This window comes from Plecotus auritus (genome assembly GCF_963455305.1).
Source record: "Plecotus auritus genome assembly, chromosome: 6".
In the NCBI taxonomy this organism is placed as follows: Eukaryota; Metazoa; Chordata; class Mammalia; order Chiroptera; family Vespertilionidae; genus Plecotus; species Plecotus auritus.
Window position 1 is genome coordinate 40,488,043 of NC_137773.1, and position 22,668 is coordinate 40,510,710.

Genomic DNA, 22,668 nt, shown 5'->3' on the forward strand with positions numbered 1-22,668 from the left:
TCCCAGTCCAATCCCAAATCCACTTCACTTCAATCCGGCCCAGCCCCATTCCTTGCTTAATTTATCTCTATCCGGGCTTCAGCCCCATCCCTGGTCCATCCCTACCCCCCAGCCCCAAGCCACAAAGCACACACCCCCATCTGCCGCCCATTCCCACCTCTGAAAGGCCCATTCCTAGTCCATCAGGGTCACTGACCATTGCCATCTGCATCCCAACCCCAAATTCAGCTGCATTTCTTTCCCATCTCAGCAGCTCCAGCCTCACTCCCAACTCCATGCTTAACATGCACCCCCCGCACAATTCATGAAACCCCATCCCTAGCTGCACCCTCCTCAGTCCAGTCTATCCTGTTCCCATTCTGATCCCAGTTCCCAAACATACCCCTCCATCCCTGCCTCCTTGACCATTCCCAGCCCCAACTCACATCATTACCCCAGCATAGCCGTCCTCTTCCACCACCTCTTCCCCACCCCTAGGCTGAGCCCCCCTCCCTACCAGCTGCCTCCAGAAACAGCCAAGGAAATCCTTTGCCTTGTCCCTAAGCCTCAAGCCTCCCAGAGTAGACTTCCTTCTGGAAGTAGCATCTGAGTTCTGAGTTGGCCAAGACAAATAAGAGAGTAAGTAGTGTGTGTATTGATCTCCAGCAGCAGTTCCCAGTGCTTTAGAGAAGGACAGCCCTCTTAAAATTCAGAACATTTTCCCAGACCCCTGCCTGGGAAACTCTGTGCCCAATATGCCCATGGACCCCTGGCCCTGGCAGTTTCTCCACAGCCCACACTTGGAACAAGGTCAGAGGATTTGGGAGAGGGAGGAGACCCCACAGCAGGGCTAAAGGGACCTGGGACAAGTAGGTAGAGGGATGTTGGGCCTCAGCCTAAGGCACACAGCTGTTGAGTGATAAAGTCTGCAAGAGAACCCACGTCACTACAGCACACCACATACCCTCCTCACTTCCCCTTCAACACGTAGCGGCTAGCCTGGCCTGGAATGTAGTCAGATGTAGTTCCCCAGGCTATAGCCAGCTAGAGGGTGTAGGGCAGGAGTCAGGGAGTAGGTGTCCTGGACAAGGAGGAAGTGTATCCAGTGCAGTAGCATCCGTGGTCAGGCATCCTTGTTACATAAAATCCCTTAAGGCTGAGAGACTAAAGAAAAAGGCTGACAACTCTACATTATATCAAGAGTTTATTAAGGGAACTTACAGATGAGATGCATCTTGGGCGGTGGCAAGAATAGGTGGCTACCCTGTGTGCCGAGTGGCAGACACTAAGGGGTTACTTATATAGGAAAGGGCAGGATGGATGGGGATGTTAGGGTGTGACCCTCCCCAGATAAAAGGAAAATGCTTGCTTGTAGGCAATGGCCTATTCCAGGAACGAGGACAAAGTGAAGCATAGAGGAGGCGTTGATCAGTCTCTGAGGAGACTTATGGGAAGTGACCTCTGTTCTGGCCCTGATCTAGCTGGCTCCAGCCTGAGGGCCCAGCAGCAGTCACCTCATTGAACAGTCAGTCTCTACCACAATCCCTCCTGTTTTTCTGGCTGATTTTTCCACTATAGGCTCCAGAGGGGAGCATATAATCCAGGACGGTGGGTCAGACCTAGTGACCGCTTCAGGGATGGACACGTGATCCACATCAGTCCAATGGGCACCAGCCCCCCAGGACTTTTGCTGGAATCATTAAGAAAGGCTCCACTGGGGCTGCTGAGCTGGCAGGATGTGGGCCTGGAGCTGGCAGAGGGGTGTCTTTGCCAATGATGGGGAGAGCCTCCTGAGAAAAAAGCCAGCACTGAGGAAAGCTGTGCAGAGATGAACAGAAACTCCTGATAACACCCAAGGTACCAGATCCCACCAATCTGAAGCCATTAACCTTTTCAGTTAAATGAGATAAATTCTCCGTTTCTAATGAAACTAGTTCGAATTGCAGTTGAAAGAGTCCTTCCTGATCTACTTAGTCCCCAAGTAATGGTCACTTTTGTCAGTGGCAAGGTGAGTTGACCTTCTAGTCCCCCAGGCTTTGATTGGCACCCAGGCTAGTCCTGGTGCCCTCCCTGAGCACTGTAGTGACCCCACTGCAGGCTCCCCCCTGCACAATGCCCCCACCTCCCAAGTTCTCCTCAGGCTCCCAGCAAGCTTCTGCTTGTCACCTCAGCGCCCCTGGAACTCTAGCCCCCCCACCAATTGGGGAGGAGCCCCACCTCCACTCTCAGGGTTGGCTTTGGACTCAATGTGGCTACTGCTCCCTTTGTGCCGTGGGGCTCGCCTCTAAGCCCATGGCCTCAGCTCCCTTCCCGTAGCATGGCCGCATGGAGGGGTCCGCAGGGTTGTGTGCATTTTGTGTGTGTACCAAGGCCACACAGCACTGAAGAGGCAGCACCAGAATCATCAGTTCCTGCCTCTGTTCTCTGTACCCTGGTGAAACAGTTGCTTGCCCTCTACTGCCTCTTCCTGCTGACTTCAAATGAGCTCCAGCCTCTCTGAGCTGGAAAAAGCCTCTCTCTTGCTGGCTGTCTTTCTAGTTGCCCACTCAGACCCCTGCCATGGGCTCTGCCCCCTCAGCTGGGGAGAGTGAACTCTCCAAGGGTGCTAATGGCCCCCCTGCCTGACACCAGGACATTTCCCAGTCACCATCCCCCCAGCCTCACAGCCTGCATCCAGCTTTGGAACACTATGATCCCTGCAGTTCTGTGGTGGGGACAGCCTGAGGTGCAGTGAGGAGCAGACCCTTTGATCCTTGGTGTTGCAGACCTGGGCCATTCTGGCTGGTGGCTTTGGACAGGCCACTTTCCTTCTCTGAGCCTCCGGTCCCTTATCTGAAACACGACATTAATGAGATTTCTCTTAAGTGCATTGTGAGGATTAGATGAAATTAAGTGATTGCTCTATGGGTGCTGGCAGAGGTGACCATTCAGAACAGGTACCCCATGCTCGTTTTTACTTCCTTCCATCTAGGCGAGCCCTCTTTCTGAGATTCAGTCCCTAGCTCTCTGCTCTTCACTTTCCCCTTACATTCTCCCACCTTCCCTTGGCAGACACCTTCCCAGTGTCCTCCCTCCACCCCTCTTGGCACGTAGCCGAGTGAGTGGCTGCGAGTGGTCCTCCTGGCCACCACAGCCTAGCCTTCTAAGAGAGCTGTCTGCACTCTCCTTCTACATCCTCCCCCCTCCCCCTTGTTCCTCTAACCCAGGCAGTGGCCCAGCTCTCAGCTAAACTGATCTGGCTAAATGTTACCTTGTTGCGAAATGCCTCTGGACGCCTGGCCTTATCTGCCTGCTTGACACTGTTGGCAGTTTCTGGAAACACTCTTGCCCAGCCCCAGCCACCGCACCAGAGCCACCAGGAATACAGGCCCACAGCTCTTGTCTTTGGCGGCTCCTGCTTCCTCTGTCCAGAGCTGTGATGCTGGTGCTTCTTGGGCTCTATCTCTTATCTATGCTGGGGCCCTGGCTGACCTCACACTGCATTTGGCCCACATTTATTATTTTTTTAAATAGGATTTTAAGAAGAAATCTTAGTTGCCAACATTAAAAACCAGATTTCACATAAAGGTCTGAATCTCTGGGTGCTGTTAATCAACTGTCAGATCTGGCCACAGCTCGGCATTACCACGTGGCAGCCCTGGGTTGAGGCTGAGGGTGGCTGCCTGGGAGAAGCCTCTCCCCAGAGGACTCCCAGTAGCACTCACCATCCACCCCTGTGATCTTACTCGCTTGTATCCATGGAAACCAAGTGTGGACTGAGGGCTTTATGGCTCAAGAGAAACGGTAGAGAATACATGTCACTGTGGAAGTGGGAGATACTGTTTAATATGCTACGGATGTCTATGTTGAAAGAAAACCATATCCCTCCTGCTTTTCTCTTGGTAGACCTGCCTGGGTCCAGCTCCCAGCCATCCATAGGCATCAATCAGAATCATCTGTGATGACTGTCCCAAACTCATTCCAGAATTGAATCCGAGGTGAATCCAGACTTGAATCTTCAGCTGCTCCCTGAATGTCTCCTAAATGTTTCATAGGCACCTCATTCAGTCTCTCAACAAACATTTTTTGGCCTTCCACTATGCGCCAGGCACTGACATCACGAAAATAACACAGGAAGCCCTGTAATCATTGCCCAGGGTCCTCAAGAGAACAGACCCTTATCTACTCTTAAAGGGGAGGGGCCAAGTTTTTGAGAACACCAACTTCAGATATTCATGCCAAGGAGCCTGAAGGACAGGTGGTCATGGATATGCTCCATTGTCCTGGCCTAGTTTGGGCCCTCTCTCCAGTCCCTTTCCAGTCCAGGCTTAGGACTGGAGCAATGACAATCCCCCTAGGGTGGAGGAGGGCACCAGTAAGAAGCAAGAGCCCCCACATAGGTAAGGCCAACACCAGAATCTCCAGGTGCCAAGGTACCAGGCAGAAGTAAGCCTCCCATTTCAACTCTTCTCTGACCTCCACACCAGGCTGGAGCAGGTTCCCGCCTCCCCCTCTGTGGGTACCTTGGCCTAGCACATGGAATTCCTCTCCTCCGGCTGACCAAGAGCCCTCCTTGTCCCCATCACAAGGACCACTAGGATGGTTAGCCCTAAGAAAACCAGCTTAATCTCTACCCTGATATGTGCCTCAAATCCCACCATTCCTCATGCACAGGGAGGAAGCGCACACAGCACACAACTGGATACAGGTTTATTGTGGCACTGGATGTGAACAGGGCCGGTGTGGCCAGCACCGTGTGCAATGGTGGTGGAGGGAGTGAGGGAGATAAAGGAAGTGAGGCAGGGCCCAGGGAACCCCAGGCTCGGGCCAGGGGTCGGGGTTGGGGTGACCTTTGCCAACCCTACCCAGAAATCTGGTGGATGACTCCAGAAACAGTGACCCCTTCAGCTGGGCAGGGAGAGGCAGCAGTGGGCTGGAAGGGCTCACACGTGGGAGAAGGCATGGCTCTTGCAAAGGGGTTTGTCCTTCTTGGAGTAGAAAGTCTTTCCTTCCAGGTTGATCTGACATATCTGGGGACAGCCAGAGTCTAGTCATTTGGGGTTAGGGGTAGCCAGAGAAGCCCTTTCCCAACCTCTCATGAATCCCAGAGGCAGGCAGTGGAGGAAAGCTGGTGAAGACCACAGGGTGCTGGGGGTGGAACCCAAGACTGAGGGGGCACTCACCGCACACACAAAGCACGTGTCATGCCAGCTGAAGCCCAGGGCCTCCAGGAAGCGGTCCCCAGCGTCGATCTTGAAGTCACAGCCTCGGCATTTTGTGCCAAACATCTTCTCATAGTCTGGGAGGGATGGAGGCAGAGAGGAAGGAGGAGCTGGGTTCTCACCTGCACTGGCCACTCCCCTTTCACCAGGCCCTGCCCCTTGTTTCTTTTTTAAAAAATGTTTTTATTGATTTTATTGACTTATTTATTTAAATACTAGAAGCCTGGTGCACGGAATTTGTCCTCTCAGCCCAGCCTGCACCCTCTCCAATCCGGGACCCCTTGGGGGATGTCTGACTGCTGGTTTAGGCCCAGTCGGACATCCCTCTCACAATCCTGGACTGCTGGCTCCCAATTGCTCACCTGCCTGCCTGCTGGTTGCCTCTAACTGTCCCTCCCTGCCAGCCTGATCGCCCCTCACTGCCTCTGTGTGCCGGCCTGATCACTCTAACTGCCCCCCCCCACGCCAGCCTGGTCGCCGCTAACTGCCCCCCACTGCAAGCCAGGTTGCCCCCAACTGCCCCCTCCCTGCCAGCCTGGTCGCCCCCAACTGCCCCCCTGCCAGCCTAATCGCCCCCAACTGCCCCCCCCCCGCCGGCCTGGTCACCCCTCACTGCCCCCCCACACTGGCCTGATCACTTCTTACTGCCCCCCCTACCGGCCTGGTCACCCCCAACTGCCCCCCTCTGCCAGCCTGGTCGCCCCTAACTGCCCTCCTCTGCTGGCCTGGTAGCCCCCAACTGCCCTCCTCTGCTGGCCTGGTAGCCCCCAACTGCCCCCCCGCCAGCCTGGTCGCCCCTCACGGCCCCCCCTGCCAGCCTGGTCGCCCCACGCAGCCTGCTGTTCAGTCATTTGGTCGTCCCTCACTAACCTCCCTGCCGGCCTGGTCGTAGGCAGCCATCTTTGTGAGGGTGTGAGGGTTAATTTGCATATCACCTCTTTATTATATAGGATATTTTTATTGATTTCAGAGAGGAAGGGAGAGGGAGAGAGAGATAGAAACATCAATGACATGAGAGAATCATCGATCGGCTGCCTCCTGCACACCCCCTACTGGGGATTGAGCCTGCAACCCGGGCATGTGCCCTTGACCAGAATCGAACCTGGGACCCTTCAGTCTGCAAGTCAACGCTCTATCCCTGAGCCAAACCAGCAAGGGCTATTTTTATTGATTTTAGAGAGAGAAGGGAGAGGGATAGAAACACCGACAAGAAACATCACATCTATTGGCTACCTCCTGCACGCCCCCTACCGGGGATCAAACTGGCAACCCCGGGCATGTGCCCTAACTGGGAATCGAACCTGGGATTTCTTGGTTCATGGGTCAATGCTCAACCACTGAGCAACACCAGCTGGGCAGCCCTCCCTATTTCTTACCTCGCTCACAGTAGGGCACCCCTTCTTCCATGTAGAAGGCCCTGTTCCGAATGGGTGTCTTGCAGGCTGCGCAGGTGAAGCAATGCACGTGCCAAGTCATCTTCAGGGCATGCATGATTTCCTGGGAGGAGGTAACAGTCAACTGGCAGCTCAGCCCACTCCTTCCCACGGTAAATGTGACATCTCCCTCCCACTCCCTATCTCCTACCCTGAGGTCTCCTGGTGATGTCCACTATGCCTCTGACTTGGCATCTGATTTGATCTCGGCTCCCAATCTCCATACCCCTAATCTGCTCCTCCCACAGCTGTCCTCACTTCCATTTTTGGCAACTTCATCCTTCCACCTACACAGGCCAAATTGCCCTCTCACACCCTATATCAGGTCCACTAGGGAATCCTGTTGGGCCCACCTTCATGATGCATCCAGATCCTGACCACTGCTCACAGCCTCCCTGATGCAGGGTGTGAGCCTTGGACATCTCTGGCGAGGTACCCCATAAAACCAGCCTCCGCACTTCTCCCTCTGTTCCTACAGACTGATGTTAACCTGAGCCAGGCCACATCCCCTGCTAGAATCCCTGCCTGCTCCACGTTTCTCTGAGCAAAAGCCAGAGCCCTGTGATGGGCCCAGAGGCCAGCAGGCCTAGCCCCTGTCCCTCTGCTGCCTCTGCACAGACTCTCGCCTGTGGGCAATGCACCACACACCATCTTGGGGCTTCACACCAGCTGCCCCCTCTGCCTGGATTGCTCTGCCACCATATCTGCAAGGTTCAGCCCTCGTATCTTTCAAGTTTCTGCTCAAATGTCGCCTTCTCCATGAGGCCCACTCTGATAACATGGGTTCATACATTTATTTAAAAATGAAAGAGTGGCCTAGCTGGTTGGTTCAGTGGATAGAGCGTCGGCCTGCAGACCAAAGGGTCCTAGGTTCGATTCCAGTCAAGGACATGTATCTTTTTTATTTTTAATATATATTTTTTACTGATTTCAGAGAGGAAGGGAAAGAGATAGTTAGAAAAATCAATGATGAGAGAAAATAATTGATTGGCTGTCTCCTGCACGTCCCCTACTGGGGGGGATTGAGCCGGCAACCCAGGCATGTGCCCTTGGCTGGAATCGAACCTGGGACCCTTTAGTCTGCAGGCCAACACTCTACTGAGCCAAACCGGCTAGGGCAAGGGCATATATCTTGGTTGCAGGCTTCCCCCTGCCTCCCCCCAACCCCACCCCCCCCTCCCACCCTGGCCCGGGCCCTGATCAGGGCTCATGTAAGGAGGCAACCAATCAATGTTTCTCTCATATCGATATTTCTGTCTTTCCCCCTCTCTTCCACGCTCTCTAAAAATCAACGGAAAAATATCCTCAGATGAGGATTTAAAAAAATAATAAAATAAAAATGGAAGAGTGTGGACCAAGCTATATCTGAGTGTGGCCAGCGTCTAGGTCTCAGATATACCATCTCTGCCCTCCACAATGTCTATGTCACATCTTACATCACATCACAAGCACCCCGGGCAGGACTCACTGCCCAGAGAAAGCAACATGCCCCCAAAAGACGGCAGAAATGGGTTTTGTGCCCATCTGGTTGACTCCAAAGCTGGCTCTTCCCACTGCCTAGGATAGGACAGGGACTCCAGCAGGATGTGGGGGCCCACAGCTGGGCCCAGTGGGTACATGGCAGGAAGGCAGGCTTCTGCTGGTATTCACAAGGACCTGTGAGCAGTACTGTCTATTTTACCCCTAGTTTCCTAAATCTGCTTCTCCCACCCACAAGCCCCTGACCCCAGCAGCCTCAGTCCCCCCCGACCCCCCATCTAGGTGTCTCTCCCTGCCTGGGAGGCTTGCTGAGGCACACCTGACCTCACCAGCACCCCCAGCTCCAAACTCTTAACACAGCCCCTGCCACCTCTTCCACCTCAACTCACACTTTCCCGGGTGTCGCCTTGTAACACAAGCTATTCCTTCTGCCTGCAGCACTGTCCCTGATCCTTCCCTAAGCTAATTCCTACCCATTTTTAAAAAATATATTTTTATATTTATTTATTGATTTCAGAGAGAGGAAGGGAGAGGCAGAGAAACATTAATGAGAATCGCTGATCAGCTGCCTCCTGCACACCCTGGCTGGGGATCAAGCCAGCAATCCAGGCAAGTACTCTGACCGAGAACCTCCTGGTTCATGGGTTGACACTCAACCACTAAGCAACACTGGCTGAACTAAAACCTACACATTTTAAGTTCAAGTTAGAGGCCACTCCTTCAAGTGTTTACTGACCACCTCCTACATAAGGGCACAGTATAAAGCGTGAACAGCCCAGCTGGTGTTGAGCATCAACTTATGAAGTAGGAAGTTGTGGTTCAGTTCCCCGTCAGGGCACATGCCCAGGTTGCAAGCTGGATCCCAAGTGTGGGGCGTATAGGAGGCAGCCGATCAATGATTCAGTCATCATTGATGTTTCTGTCTCTCCCTCTCCATTCCTCTCTGAAATAAAAATATATTAAAAAATTTAAAAATACAGCATGAATAAAACAGCCCAGTCCCAGCCCATGTTCATACCTGGGGAAGACATGTTACAAAAGGACTGGGGGTAGTGAGTAAATTGTGCAGTGTCTAGCCTGGTGGGAAGGGTGGGCATCAAGAAAGGTGTTCCTGAGAAAATCATGAGTCCCAGATGAGAATGAGGTAGAGAATGCTCGTGTTCCTGCCAGAGGACACCTGTTCAAAGGCCCTGAAGGGGAGGGGGGTGGGAGAGACAAGCACCTGTGGCCGGATTACCACAGGGTAATCCAGGGAGGCTGGTCGTGAGTGGTGAGCCTCGAGAGCATGGGGTCCCAGATCAGAATGGGTTCTTTCTAATGTGTCCCCCCCATCCTCCAGAGCTTCCCTCCAACTCCTCTGGAACAATTTAATTGCCCTGTGCCTCTCCCCATTCTCCACACTGAGCTCTGAGGACAGGAAGTCTCCAGCACTGGGCGCAGGCAGGGTACACAGCCCATGGCAGGTTGGGGAGGTCAGCCTCCTATCCCATCGAAGGTGAGGGTGCTCCCTAGGGTCTATCAGGCCCTGAAATCCCTAGAAGAGGGGAAGCTGAGGCTGCAGGGCCACTCTGTGGAACCACCAGCCTGGGCCAGGGCAGGAGCAGAGTTTGCCATCAAAGCTCACTCCAGAACCCAAGATTCAGCCTGTTCTGTGAGCCTCAGCTCCTCATCTGTGGCCTGGGTGATAAACCTGCCCACCTAGGACTTGGAGGGAGGGGGCAGGAGGAGAGTGCAGTGCAATGCCAGCAGAAAATCCAGATGCCCAGCTCAAGAGATCCTGGGATCCAGCCCATTTTCCAGAAGAGTCAAATGGAGGTGGCCTATTCTGGCAGGGAAATGGCTGTGATCTTGGACAAAATTCCCTCATCTATCAGAAAGAAATAACCAAACTGACTTTATATGATTGTGAAGCTGGATGCCTACACACAGTAAGTGCCACATGAACTGTCACTATGATGACGACGATTGTGATAATGTCCATTCTCCCATCTAATGATGGAACCTCTTTTTGCTGGTCACATGGCTGCCCCACATGGACTGTTGCCTCCCTTGAAGCTCAGTGGGGTCATATGACTGAGTTCTGGCCAATAGGATGGAAGCAGAGGGCTGAGTGGCAGCATCTTCTAAAGACAGCTGACATGGGCCTTCCATCCCTCCCTCCCTTCCAATGTCATGCTGGCTGGAACATGAAGATTTTGGCTGAGGCCCAAAGCCATGGGCTGTAAGTGGTAAGTAAACCTGTGCAGACAATGGCTGAGTAACAAGATCTAGGAGCCTGGATCCTTCTACCAGTCCTGGGCTGCCCACCTCTGGACTTGAAAAAAAAATATGCTTTTAATTATTTCAGAGAGAAGAAAGGAGAGGGAGAGATAGAAACATCAATGATAAGAGAATCACTGATCTACTATCTCTTACACACCCCCCATTGGGGATCAAGCCTGCAACCTGGGCATGTGCCCCGACCGGGAATCGAACCGGGACCTCCTGGTTCATAGGTCGACACTCAACCACAGAGCCACACCAGCCAGGCTGGACTTTTTTAGGTGAGAAATAAGCTGCTATCATTTTGAATTTTCTAACACTTGCAGGTAACATAATATGAGTATCACCACAGAGCTCTCTGGCTACCTGTGGCAGCTCTGCCTCTGGACCCAGAAATAAGAAGCATGAGTGACAAGAAGAGCCCAAGCTGGAGTCAGCTGGCCCTGAGGCTGTTCCCAACTCGTTACCCCACTTTGTGAAGCCTCTTGTTCCTTTCTGGACTTCAGTAACCCCCTCAGCTTGTCATCTCTGCTTGTTCTGTACCCTTTTCCCTGGCTCTGCCTTCAGCCTGATACCCTCCACATTCCCTTTCCCAGTGTGAACTCCTGTCTCTTCACAAGGTGTCCCCAGCATGGGGCTCACTGCCACACTTAACAAAGAGAACTAATGGGGGAAGTCAGGCAGCCCATCACCCTTAGCCATGACATGTGCTGACCTAAGTCCCAAGCCAGCTCCAGTGGCAGCTCGGTTGCCCTGCAGGAAACCTGGCCAGGCTATGCTGTGTGTGTAGTCTCAGTGGTAAGACTAAGATTTTGAATCACAAGTTTTTGAGTGTGAGTTTCTGGCTTTGCCACTCAATAGTCCTGTGTCCTTCAAGCACACCAAGTCATCTCTCAGAGGCTTCATTTTCTCATACATTAGGGGTGCAGACACTCTAGAACAGCCCCTCAAAAGACTGTCACAAATAACCCCCTTCTCTTTTGTCTTCCACTCTTATGGGTTTGCTCTGTGGCCCAGGTGCCCAGCTCTAACTACTGAGATAAAGATGCACATTCCTGGTTTTTCTTCCAGAGTTAAAAGGCAAAACTTCATTAAAAAAAAAATACCATTTGCGCCCTGACCGGTTTGGCTCAGTGGATAGAGCGTCAGCCTGCAGACTGAAGGGTCCCAGGTTCGATTCCGGTCAAGGGCATGTACCTTGGTTGCGGGCACATCCCCAGTAGGAGGTGTGCAAGAGGCAGCTGATTGATGTTTCTCTCCCATCGATGTTTCTAACTCTCTATCCCTCTCCCTTCCTCTCTGTAAAAAATCAATAAAATATATTTTTTAAAAAATACCATTTGCCCTTCTGCCTCCTTCCTGTCTGCAGCAAGAATATAAGGCCAGGGCCGAAACTGGTTTGGCTCAGTGGATAGAGCGTCGGCCTGCAGACTGAGGGGTCCCGGGTTTGATTCCGGTCAAGGGCATGTACCTTGGTTGCGGGCACATCCCCAGTGGGAGGTGTGCAGGAGGCAGCTGATCGATGTTTCTCTCTCATCGATGTTTCTAGCTCTCTATCCCTCTCCCTTCCTCTCTGTAAAATATCAATAAAATATATTTAAAAAAAAAAAAAAGAATATAAGGCCAGGGCCTTGCAGTCACCTAGCAACCATGATAGGATAAGTTTGGGGACAAACGTCTATAGGCTAAGGATTTTGGAGCAAAAAGGCAGGAAAAGCCTAAAGGCATCCTTAAGCCGCTATTCCAGCCCTGCAATTTTTATGATTAAATATAACCCCTTCTGCCTAAATCTCTGCAGTGGGCTTTTCTGTCATTGCAGCCAAGTGCAATGCCAAAGCCACAGCTTGTTTCAACCTGACCCACATGTACTTCCCTTCTTCGGGGAACATTATGCTAGTTTTAATTCAGGGAACCAGTCTTCCCCCATTCTCAGCCAACTCCCGCTCCAGGACCCGTGTCACCAGACCAGGCCAATCAGAGACACAGGGCTTGGGTCAGAGATGGGCATGTGATGCAAGCCAGGCCGATGAGCAGCAGCACTGGCACTCTTGATGCATCAACTGGCCCAGAAGTGAAGCTGACGTTCATTCTGCAGTGCTAAGCTGGAGATGTAACCTGGAGCTGCTGTGGCTCCATTTTTGCTGCCTTCTAGGGAACAGCAAGCTGGGAATGAAGCCAACAGTGAAAATAGAGGCAAGTAGTAGGAAGAGTCCTGATGACCTCGGGACCTGCCATCAACTGGGCCTGAAATTTAGCACCCCTTGGGCTTGCCAGTTATTTGAGCCAATACACTTTTTTTTGTTTTGTTAATCCTCACCAGAGGATATTTTTTTCCATTGATTTTTAGGAAGAGGGAAAGGGAGAGAGAGAGAAACATCCATTGTTTGCCTCCTGCACACATCCAACTGGGGACCAGGGATCAAACCTGCAACCCAGGTAGGTGCCCTTGCCCTTGATCAGGAATCGAACCCACAACCCTTTGGTGCATGGGGCGGTGCTCTAACCACTGAACACACCTGCCAGGGCTGAGCCAATACACTCTTGCTCAAGCCCTTTTGAGTAGGATTCTGGTCACTGTTAAAAGGAATGCAAAGTGAAACCAACAGAGCAACCCATTTATTAAGCTACTAAGGATCGAAAGGGCTCATGCAGGTAGAGCCCCTCAATGCCAACAGGGTCAGACGCACCTTCCCACCCACCTGCCAACCCCACTCACGCCTGTGATCTTTTTCTTGCACTTGGCACAGCTGGGTGCGTAGCGCATGTCATAGCAGGGTGGGCAGAAGATGGCACCCTTCTCCTCGAAGAAGCCGCCCTCTTCAAGGACCATCCCACACTGGCTGCACACAAACTCCTCAGGGTGGTACGCGTGACCCAGTGCCACCAGGTAACGGCCCCTGAGGGGGAGGTGAGGGCAGTGAGAGGGAGACATACAAATGAGGTGGGAGCTCCTGGCCCAAGCCCAAGCGGGTTTACTGAAAACCTATTCTGAAGCCTGGAAGGGTAAGTTCATTCTCTGCATTTCCCAAGGAAGGGAGAAAATAGGCTTGGGAGATGACTTGCCCACGGTCACACAGGGAGAATAATGAAGCTGTATCACTTTATGACATGAGTGGGGCAGTGCTGGAATAGGGAGGAGGGTTACACTGGGTGGGGCTGCTGGCTTGGGCCCAATGAGATGAGCCTGAGGAACTGGGGCCCTGCAGGGCAGAAGGCCCAGAGTGTCCCTGAGTCCTGAAGACCAGTGGGTACCTGAGCTGATGCTATTCTGCTTGCCTGTTCTATCTGGCCTGGGGAGAGGTCCACAGGTCCCATGTTCTGCAGAGCATCAGAGCTGACAGGAGTCAAGAGCAGGGGTGGAGCCGAGAACTAGAAAGCCTCTAGAATCTGGTACTTTGATTCTGGGGGGAGGTTTGGGATCCTGTTGGACCCCAGAGAGCAGTGCAGAGAAGGAGGGGCCCCGGGCCTGTCTGCAGAGCAGAGGCTAAGTAGAGACCAAGCAAATAGGAGGGAGAGAGGCAGAGGGGCTGGGAGGGGCAGGCCCTTCTCTGCCTGAGAACAGCCAGTCTATGGGTGAGCTCTGATGCATCGCTGGCACTTGCTTCCATTTCACTGGGGCAGACGCTGATAAAGACTGATGTGGGGAGGGGAAAAGTGATGCAAGATTCAGAATCTGAGGACCCAGGTCAGGTTCCTACCCCCACTCCAAATGGGAACTGAATCTGTATCCTGTGCAATGGCAACTGAAATGAGTGGAGAGACAGATGGGGGAGCAGCGGTCAGAAAGACACTAGGACAAGGCATCAGGACAGGAAAGGAACAGGGCACCCACCGGATGACCTTGTGGCACTGGTGGCACACAGGAGTCTTGCCATTGCTGCCACCGCCCCCTCCTGTGCCCCCTCCAGCAGCCGCCTGCACGATGGAGGTGCGGTTCTGCAGAGGCGTGGGTGTGGCGGGCTGGCTGTGCCGGGTCAGCACTGTGCTTGTCTTGTCCGGGGCGTAGCGCTCAGCAAAAGCAGGGTCCACAGCCCAGGGTGGGCGGCTGGTAGGGCTGGGGGTGGTAGGGCCTGCCAGGGCCAAGGAAAGTGGCTCCGGGGGGTGCCCAGTGACCCCAAATGACAGGGATAGAACCCAAGGCAGCTTGGAGGAACCCACCACCCCCATAACCTGGAGGCCACCCACCCTTCCCCAGGTCCAAGCCCACTCTCTCTCACCAGGCCAAGGTTCCTGGGATGTAGCTGAGGCTGGGACTGGGGCTTCTGTCCTGGGCACCTGGCTGCAAGATCTGCCATTCAAGGCACTGCACGGCTGGGTCTCCTAACAAGACCCCACCCCCCAACCTCAGTCCTGTTGGGCCCATGGGAGATGCCTGGGTACATGCGAGCTGCTGGGCTGGACTCCAGGTCCCACTGGGTAGGGATGGGTCAGGCAGCTTCTCCCAGCCAGGTTTCAGCAGGCCTATCTGTTGTACGGGGCTGGGAGGTGGAGCAAGGATCTTGCTTCCAGGGCAGCTCTTGGGACTTCCTCATCCCCAAAATTCAGCTCTGAAGGCAGGACCCTCTTTGTCAGGTACCACCTCCCACCAAGACCCAGACTGGCAGGGCCCACACTGGGTCTAAACAATCTAATAACCCACACCCAAAATACAAACCAAGCCCACAAAGACAGAGGCAGAGAAAGGAGGAATGAGTGTTTATTTCCATGCCCAAGCCAGCACAGACCTGGTAGACAGTAGTACCAGAGGGCAAAGAGGGAAGGCAGTGGCAGATGAAGCCAGGCCCTATGCCAGGCGGGCAGCCAGGGCCAGGCCAGCAGGAGGCTCAGTACAGGAGCAGAAAAGAGGTGGGCCAGGTAGGCAAAAGCTGGAGGCACCAGGGGTGCCCTGGGCAGGAGGAAGAGAGAGAGAGGCAGAGAGGACAGCTGGCCAGCCAGCGCCGGGCTACGACTGCACGTTGAGCACGTGGGCAGAGCGCTGGTGGTGCGAGTCCCGGAGGCGGGTGTAGCGTGGGCTCTGCAGCTCCAGGACATACTTTTCCCTGAGGGGCAGAGAGAGAAGGAGGAGGAAGTCGAAGGAAGGAGAGATGGAAGGGAGAAAAAAAAGGAGGAAGGAAGGAAGGAAGGAAAGGAGAATGGAGAGCCCTGGCTGGGGATCCCCAGGAGCAGACACAGGGTGGTGGCTGGAATGGGAGAGGCAGCAGATGAGAAAGAGGGACTGGTGCCTGTCCTTTTACCTTGACTTCTTCAGGTGCTCCTCATCCGGGTCTTGCACTGAGAAAGCAGAGGCAGGCATTGACCAAGAGAAGACAGAGGGCCATCCCAGCCCTGAGCCCTGGCAAAGGATCACAGGGTGCCTAGCCAGGTCTGACTGAGCTGGGGGCCAGGAAGAGAGTTTGCCCTGCCCTGGGCTGCCACTTACTGAACTCGGTGCCCGTGAGGTGGGCAAGGATGCGGAAGGAACGGGATTGGCCCGTCCCGGGCCGTGGCCGCCAGTCTTCCGTGTCCTCCATCAGCCGCTGCTTGCTGGCGTCTGGGACCAGCGGTCGGAGCGGCTGTCTGTGGGGAGGGTGTGGCTCAGAACCTCATGCCAGGAGTGACCAGACGGGTAGCCCCTCCCGGAATTTGTGCATGTGGGCTATAGTGATGGGAGAGTGGGTAAGGGCAAGGCCAGGACCTTGCTGGGTGAATGAGGGGGTAGGGTAGATAAGTGAGAGGGAGCCAGGGTAGGAAGGGGCCACCACCCAGAATGCCAACAGGAAGGAAGAGAGGGACAAGCAGAGGGGGCTCACTGACTTGTCAGGGGTCTGCACCTGTGAAGGAAATAGACAGATGGGACAGGTAAAGGAAAAAAGGGACAGATACATGGGAAGAAGAAAGATAGCATGGGGTCAGAGTGGCCAGGGGCAAGGCTGCACTGAGTGTCTAAGTCTCAGTGGGCCCAACACCACACCCCAACCCCGGGGTGCCAGCAGGGGGCGCTGCCTGGCTTAGCACTCCCGTATGGGCAGTGCCTGGGCAGCAGCCATATAACCCTAAGAGGGACCCTAAACCTGCAGTCCCGCCCCGGCCGCCAGGGGTCACTGCTGCACAGTGCCAGTGGGGCTAGGGTGCAGAGCAGAGAGAGCAGCAATGGGTGGGCTTAGCAGGTAGACTTAGCGTGGGTGGTGGGGTGGGTGGTGGGCCGGCAAGACTGACATACCCATTCTGCTGTGGGGTGCTGTCAGCCAGCAGGGGCGCCCCGAAGGGCCGCGCTGTCTTGTTGAGGGAAGTGCTGGGTGCAAAGGTGTACCGCGGGGGGTCCGAGGCAGGGGCCAGGGCCTGGGCGGAGGGGGGAATGGGAGGGGACCTGGGCCAGAGCTGCGGAAGCGGTGCCCCCCAACCCGGTACAGAGAGGACAGTGGTGCTCCAGCCCTGCCCCTACACATCTGGATGAGGCTTTAGTGGAAGGGGTGACTCAGGTTCCAAGGGGCCCATTTGGGAGCAATGATTTCAGCCCACCCGTGCGGCTAGCAGCACAAGCTGGTAGAGGTATTGTGGACAGACAGGCAGAGAGGCATGGGGTAGCCCTGACCCAACTCCCAGTTCCCCACACTCTCCCAGGCTCCAGCTTCTGCCCCTTATCCTTGGAAGGGGGTACCGAGGCGGCTGTGCAAGGAAAGCAGGCCAGCCGGGAGTCCAATCCCACCCCACCCCACCCCAGATGGCCCAGGCCCTGTCGCCTACCTTCCGAGGTTTGCTCTGAGCCGGCTGGGCCCTGGAGGAGAACAGGAAAGGGTGACAGAGAGCCATGACCAAAGGCAACTCACCTGCCAGGTGGGTCAGAGCCCTTATACCTGCTGAGACCCAGGCTGAGGTGCTCCCCACAGGCTCGGATCTTGTTTTGGGCTTCAATGTGCGTAAGGCCTCCAGCATTCTCGCCATCGATACTCAGCACCCAGTCGCCAACAGCTACCCCAGCCTGTGCAGCTTTGCCTCCAGGCGTGAGCTATGGAGAGAGAGGAGGGTCACCAGAGCATAAGACTGCCAACCAAACTGAGGCCAATAGTGGTCAGCCTGCCTAAGCTGCCCGCTTCCAGAACCCAGAGGCCTCTTCATTCAGCTGCTGGATACTAGAGATCTGGGAGGAGTGGGGCTCACCTGAGCTTCACAATCACCCAGTTTAGTTATTCACCTCCATGACCCTCCCCAGTCTAGAGATTGCCATGATGTCAACAAGCTGCCACCCTCAGGTTAAACCCCAAACTTCTCAGCTCCAATTGGCTTCTTGCCCAGACTGTTCCACCTACCAGACATGTCCTTTGGCTTATGCATGTAGCAAGTTCCTCCCTGATGCCCCTGGGTGCTCTCACTGACGTCTTGTGCACACAGGGTGCTGGGGCCACCACCAGGGATCTGCCAGGCTCCCCTGAGAGCCAGGAATAGGCTCCATAGTCTTCAGGTTCCCAGTGAACAATGCATGCCTGAGGGGGCCCATGGTGTCAGCTGGGGCTTCTTGGCTATAAATGTGCCACCTCAAGCCCTTCAATTGCCACTCACCCTCTCCCTAATCCTTTGGGGTCTGGTTGGGGATCCCTGGTTACTGTGGCAAATGAGGAGCAATAATAGGATGGAAGGGTCACCCAGCATGGGCTGAGACCATCAGGGATGACTTGTGAGAAATGGTGGGTCTTGGTGACAGGAGTGGTGTGTTCTAGCCAGGGGGTGAGAGTCCACTTATGAAGGCCTCCAAGGTGGGGGGAAGGAACCAGGACTGGGCCTTGAGGTTAGGAGGTTCCATTAGCAGTTTGAAGGCCTAGGGTATGGTTATTTCTCAGGTCTCTGATAGAAGTGGCCCTGACAAACCCCACTGGGCCCTCCCAGCCTTCTAGTCCAGCAGCAGCAACCCAGACAGGTGCAGTGCTGCTGTTCATGGGTCTAAGCTCCCAGGATGCCTGGCCAGCTGCCAAAGGGCCTAACATAGACCAGGCTTCTGAGGGGAATAACTAGAAGGGAGAGTCATACTTCACGGCTGGGGGTTGGAGGGCTTGGAAAGTACAGGCTGCCCAAAGCCCCAGGAGGCTCCTCAGGTGTGCAGGTACATAAACTGAGTTGAAGCAGAGAAAGGGGAGGCAAAGAGACCAGATGCAGAGACTGACAACATTGGAATAAGGGAGAGATGGTTTGATGGTTCTGTTTCATGCTTGGGAGGTTTGAAGGGTAAGACATGGGTAACTCCTTCTTCACCTAAGTGGTAAGAATACAGCTTACATTTATTGAGCACCTAATATTGCCACATACTGACACTGAATCCTCCAACAACCCTGTGAAAAGAGTCTGAGATTATACCCATTTCATACATGGGAAAACAGAGAGGTTAAGTAACTTGCCTCAGGTTGCCCAGCTAGCAGGAGGTAGGGCCCAGACCCTACTCTAAGGCTCCCCTACACCAGGCCAACTCTGGTGAGTGTTGGGGCCCAACTCAGAGGTCAGCCTACCTGGAAAAACTCCCTGATTCCTTGGCTGGGTTTGGAGCCTGGATTCCTTGTCACCTTTAGTTCAATCTAGCCCCTTACAATGGGCACAGGGAAGTAACACCCTGAAGGGAAGTGACTTACTCAAGGTCATGGTGAGTCAGTAGAAGGGAAACCTGGCCCAGCCACTCCCTACCCACAGGGCTGGCTCCTGGGAGGTTTGGACTGAGCCTGAGGTGGGGGTCTTGGAGTGGGCAGGAGCAGCTGGCTCCCAGAGTTGGGACAACTTCCTTCCTAACAGTGGGAGTGAGGACAGGAAGCACATGAGGGATAGGGGCGGGGTCAGAGAGGTGGCGAGAAAAGCCTGAGAGCTGGGAGGGCAGGAAGGGGGCGGGGGATGGCTGGAAAGAGAAGCAAGGATGCCAGAGGGACCAAGGAGGGGAAAAGAGCCAGAGGGGCTGGACACTGCATGGGGTAAGGGGTGAGTCAGCCTGAGGGCTCCACTGAGCAGCCCAACCCCCCAGTCCCAGACATTACCTCATCTCCCAGGCCTGGGCCCACAGCCAGCCCTAGCCCCTCCCTCTTCCCTCCATGCTGGGGTCAGGGGAGAGGGAGAGGGCTGCCCAGCTCATAAAAGACCACCCACCCACCTACCCACCCACTCACTGGGGCCCAGGTCCAATATGGGGCTGGGATTAACTGGTGGCCTCATCCACATGCTAGGGCTGCTGACAAAGGAGCCAAGAGCACCCCCAACAGGCCACATCTGAAAGTCCAACCCCCAGGCTACTATGCTACCCATCCTCACCAATGAAAAAACTAAGACCCAAGGCTCCTCAGCCACAGTGGCCAGCACTTTTCCAGGGAGGGGATGTAGGGCAGGCTTTCATGGCTGCAAGGCTTGAGGATTGTATAGGGGTGGGTGTATGATAGGAGGCCCACTGCCCTTAGCTACCCTACTGGCAGGGCAGTTTTCAGGGGAAACCGAGGAAAGGTTTGTGGGAAAAACAGTGACCACCTCCCTGCCCTGGCCATCAAGCCCAACACCCACAGACAGACTCCACCTTCGGCCCCTCTCAGGCTGGGCAGTGCCTGGACAACGTTCTGACCCCCTCTGGGCAGTGCTTGTCCTGGGCTTCCTGCCAACAGCTGCCTGTCCACCGGGTGCCTGGGTGGGCCTCTCTGGGCAGGCGGATTGGGCACAGAAATTCCCCACCCCCTCATAACCCCTAGACCACAGTCAGAGACACCAGCCCAAGGGCTGGCCTCACTGTCCCTGGGCAGGAAGTTTGTTCTCTGTACACCACAATTGACCCTACAACTGGAGCCATGGCCTGGTGGTCACTAGCTGAGGCCGCCACCCATGTGGTTCAGGGGTCCAGACCCAGGCCAGCCATTTTTGGCTCTGCAGAGGCCTGCCACCAGTTGTTCATCCCAGTGTGGGGCTGCATTCTTGGGCTTATAAGGCAATCCCCCTGCCGCAGGGAGGAGCCAGCCTGAAACCCCGCCCCTACCAGGGCAGGCTCTCAGGAGCTGAAGTTAGAACCCTAGAACCCATTCCACACCTACTTGGGGTCAAAGGCCACTGCAGCCTGAATGGGACCAGTGGATGGGAATGGAAGTCCTCAGATAGGCTGAAGAAACAACCCCACCCACCCACCCACAAAAACTGCAGCCATCCCAGGGCCTGAATTCTAATCCCTGCTTGGCCAAGGAATCTCCAAAGGAGCCCTCCCAATTCAGCCCTGAGGTCCCTCACTTGAAAAACAGGTGATAATGGCTATTTCCTGGGTGGCAATGAGGCTGTAGTGAGATCTTGCAGTCAATACCCTGCCTGGGGCCTGGCAACAAGTATTGTATTGCTCCCTCAAGCAGCTTACACACTTCCTAGAGACCTCAGGCTCCCCTCCTGCAGAATGGGCCTCAGAGGTGGCCCAGGAGCTTTGTGGAATGGCACCAGGTAGTGCAATGCTGGGGAAGCCTCTTCTAGTAGCCACCCAGTTAGTAGTCCTTGTAACAAGTGCCCCCCCTCTGGACCTGGACACCTCCTGGTTTTTGGCCCTGGCTCCAATTCCTTCCATCAACCACAGGAGACCTGAACACCCAAAGACTCCTGGGATAGCCCTCCCCCAACCTAGGCTCACCCGGGAGATGGAGAGGGGCACATTGAAGTCCTTGCCCCCTTGCAGCCGAAAGCCCCAAGGGGCTGGTCCCTCCAGCACCACCTTGAAGGAATCCATGGTGCCTGCCCCTGAAAGAAGAGAAAGGTCAGTAGCCCGCATGGTAGGGCAGGTAGGCACAGCTCAGGACACCAGCCTTGGACTGGTGCCAGGCAGGCAGGGACAGACGCGGAGCACACCCAGGTCACCAGTAGGCAAGCACCTAGTCAGATTTGGCTGTGCTGCTGGAAAGACAGGGGCAAGCCCCCTCCTCCAGGGACTGGGAGGGTGAGGAGAGCCAGCATCCAGGCTTGAAGTTCTTTGCATCCAGAGCTAGTGGCACGACCTTCCCCCAAGCCAACTTGGAGTCTCGGACAGTGGGGTGAGTCAGGGGCCGGCGTTCCTCTCCCCCGCCCCCAGGTCCCGGCAGGCAGGCCGCGGCTGAAGCCTGGTCGGGCTATATAAGGCGTGTAAGCTGACACTGTGCAGAGCCAGCGGAGGGAGCACCCGGGGGCTCGGGACTCAAGGGGAGGGGTGGGAAGGGAGGCGGCTGGAGCGGGTCCTAGTCATTTCGGGACTAGTCGAGGCTCCTGGGAGCCATGATGGGACATCTCTAGGCGCTAAGGAGGGAGGGGGAGGCGGCGGGGGCGCCATCTCGGCGGAGATTGGTGGGGGTTGGGACCCCAAAGCGTGGCCAGTAAGGGAATTCATCCCGGAGCGCAGTGGAGGTGGTACCTTCCATAATGGCCTGCTACCATCCAGATGTGACTCAGTTTCCCCCTAGCCTCCCGCCCAAGTCCTATGCTGCGACCGAGTCCCAGGGGCAGGAATCAGCGCAGGCGCCGATCTGCCTAGCCGCAGCCGGCTTCGCCGCAGGAAGGCGGGGGCGGGGGCGGGGGCAGGGGCAGGAGCCCGGGCCCGCGGGAGGAAGCTCAGCGCTGGCCACGACCACTAAAGCCCTCTGTGGTCCCTAGAAGCCCCCTGGTCCCTGCCTCACCCAGCCCCAGCTGCCCCTGCAGCCGCCTGTACCTGTTCTGCCCCACCGGGGCACTGCTCGACGGCGGGCTCCAAAGAGCCGCCTTGGGATCGGCCGCCGTGTTCTGGCCCCGCCCCCGCAGCCGCCTCCCGCTTTGAGGCCACGGAAAGGGGCGGTGTCTGAGGCCACGCCCAAGTAGAGCCACTCCCACAGGCGGCCTCTCCCGCCACGGGAAGCCCCACCCAATCCTTTCGCCTCGCCCAATCACGAAGTCCGATCACGCTTTGAGCTGGAAAGCACGGCCCGCCCAAGTCCCCTCCGTGGGGTGGGGCCTTGGCTTCGCGAAGCCGCTCGCCCAGCAGCGTGCGCCTCCCGCTGGCCGAGTGAAAAAAAAGCAACCTTCGGAGACAATTGTCTCTGAACATTAATTTCCTCCTCGGAAAAATGGGACAATAATACCCGCTTCGCAGGGCCGCAGTGAGGACAGGTATTGTTGGGGTAAGGCTCAGACATCGGCGGCTCCAGAATTTCTAAATCGGAGGGACTTGGTGGGGGGCAGATATCGTAGCGGAGTTATGAGGGGGGAACAAGGGAACTTGAAGCTAGTTTGGAGAACATTGACTCTACGAAGGCAGAAAATAATGGCAGGAGCGGATGGAAACGGAGGGGATCCTTGGCTGGACGCTGAGCCTGACCTGTGCCCCTGCCCTCACTCACACCCCCTAACCC

The 22,668-nt window shown here is 55.3% G+C and overlaps 1 protein-coding gene across 9 annotated transcripts; it reads right to left on the reverse strand.

The window, feature by feature from the left end:
- Positions 1 to 4,651: 4,651 nt before the first annotated feature.
- PDLIM7 (PDZ and LIM domain 7) lies at positions 4,652 to 22,094 on the reverse strand. 9 transcript variants are annotated; one of them, XM_080673845.1, is made up of 13 exons: positions 21,993 to 22,094; positions 20,949 to 21,055; positions 17,188 to 17,339; positions 17,078 to 17,108; positions 16,554 to 16,672; positions 15,774 to 15,910; positions 15,589 to 15,625; positions 14,572 to 14,633; positions 14,187 to 14,424; positions 13,071 to 13,251; positions 6,557 to 6,677; positions 5,142 to 5,257; positions 4,652 to 4,988 (listed from the first exon to the last, which is right to left on the reverse strand). In XM_080673845.1, the coding sequence occupies exons 2-13, from the start codon at positions 21,042 to 21,044 to the stop codon at positions 4,902 to 4,904; spliced, it is 1,377 nt and encodes a 458-aa protein (XP_080529971.1). In that variant the 5' UTR covers positions 21,045 to 21,055; positions 21,993 to 22,094; the 3' UTR covers positions 4,652 to 4,901. The 9 variants fall into 9 exon arrangements, with proteins under 9 accessions (XP_080529971.1, XP_080529972.1, XP_080529970.1 ...); XM_080673846.1 differs by lacking the exons at positions 16,554 to 16,672; positions 21,993 to 22,094 and adding exons at positions 16,148 to 16,164; positions 21,699 to 21,776; XM_080673844.1 differs by lacking the exon at positions 21,993 to 22,094 and adding an exon at positions 21,699 to 21,776.
- Between the last annotated feature and the right edge of the window lie 574 nt (positions 22,095 to 22,668).

Excerpts from the sequence above, each read along its gene's own strand:
- PDLIM7 (XM_080673844.1), bottom strand. Across the intron at positions 17,109-17,187 it reads CTCAGCCTGGGTCTCAGCAG|GGCCCAGCCGGCTCAGAGCA; the intron begins GTATAAGGGCTC and ends GTTCTCCTCCAG. Across the intron at positions 6,678-13,070 it reads GCAAGAAAAAGATCACAGGC|GAAATCATGCATGCCCTGAA; the intron begins GTGAGTGGGGTT and ends ACCTCCTCCCAG.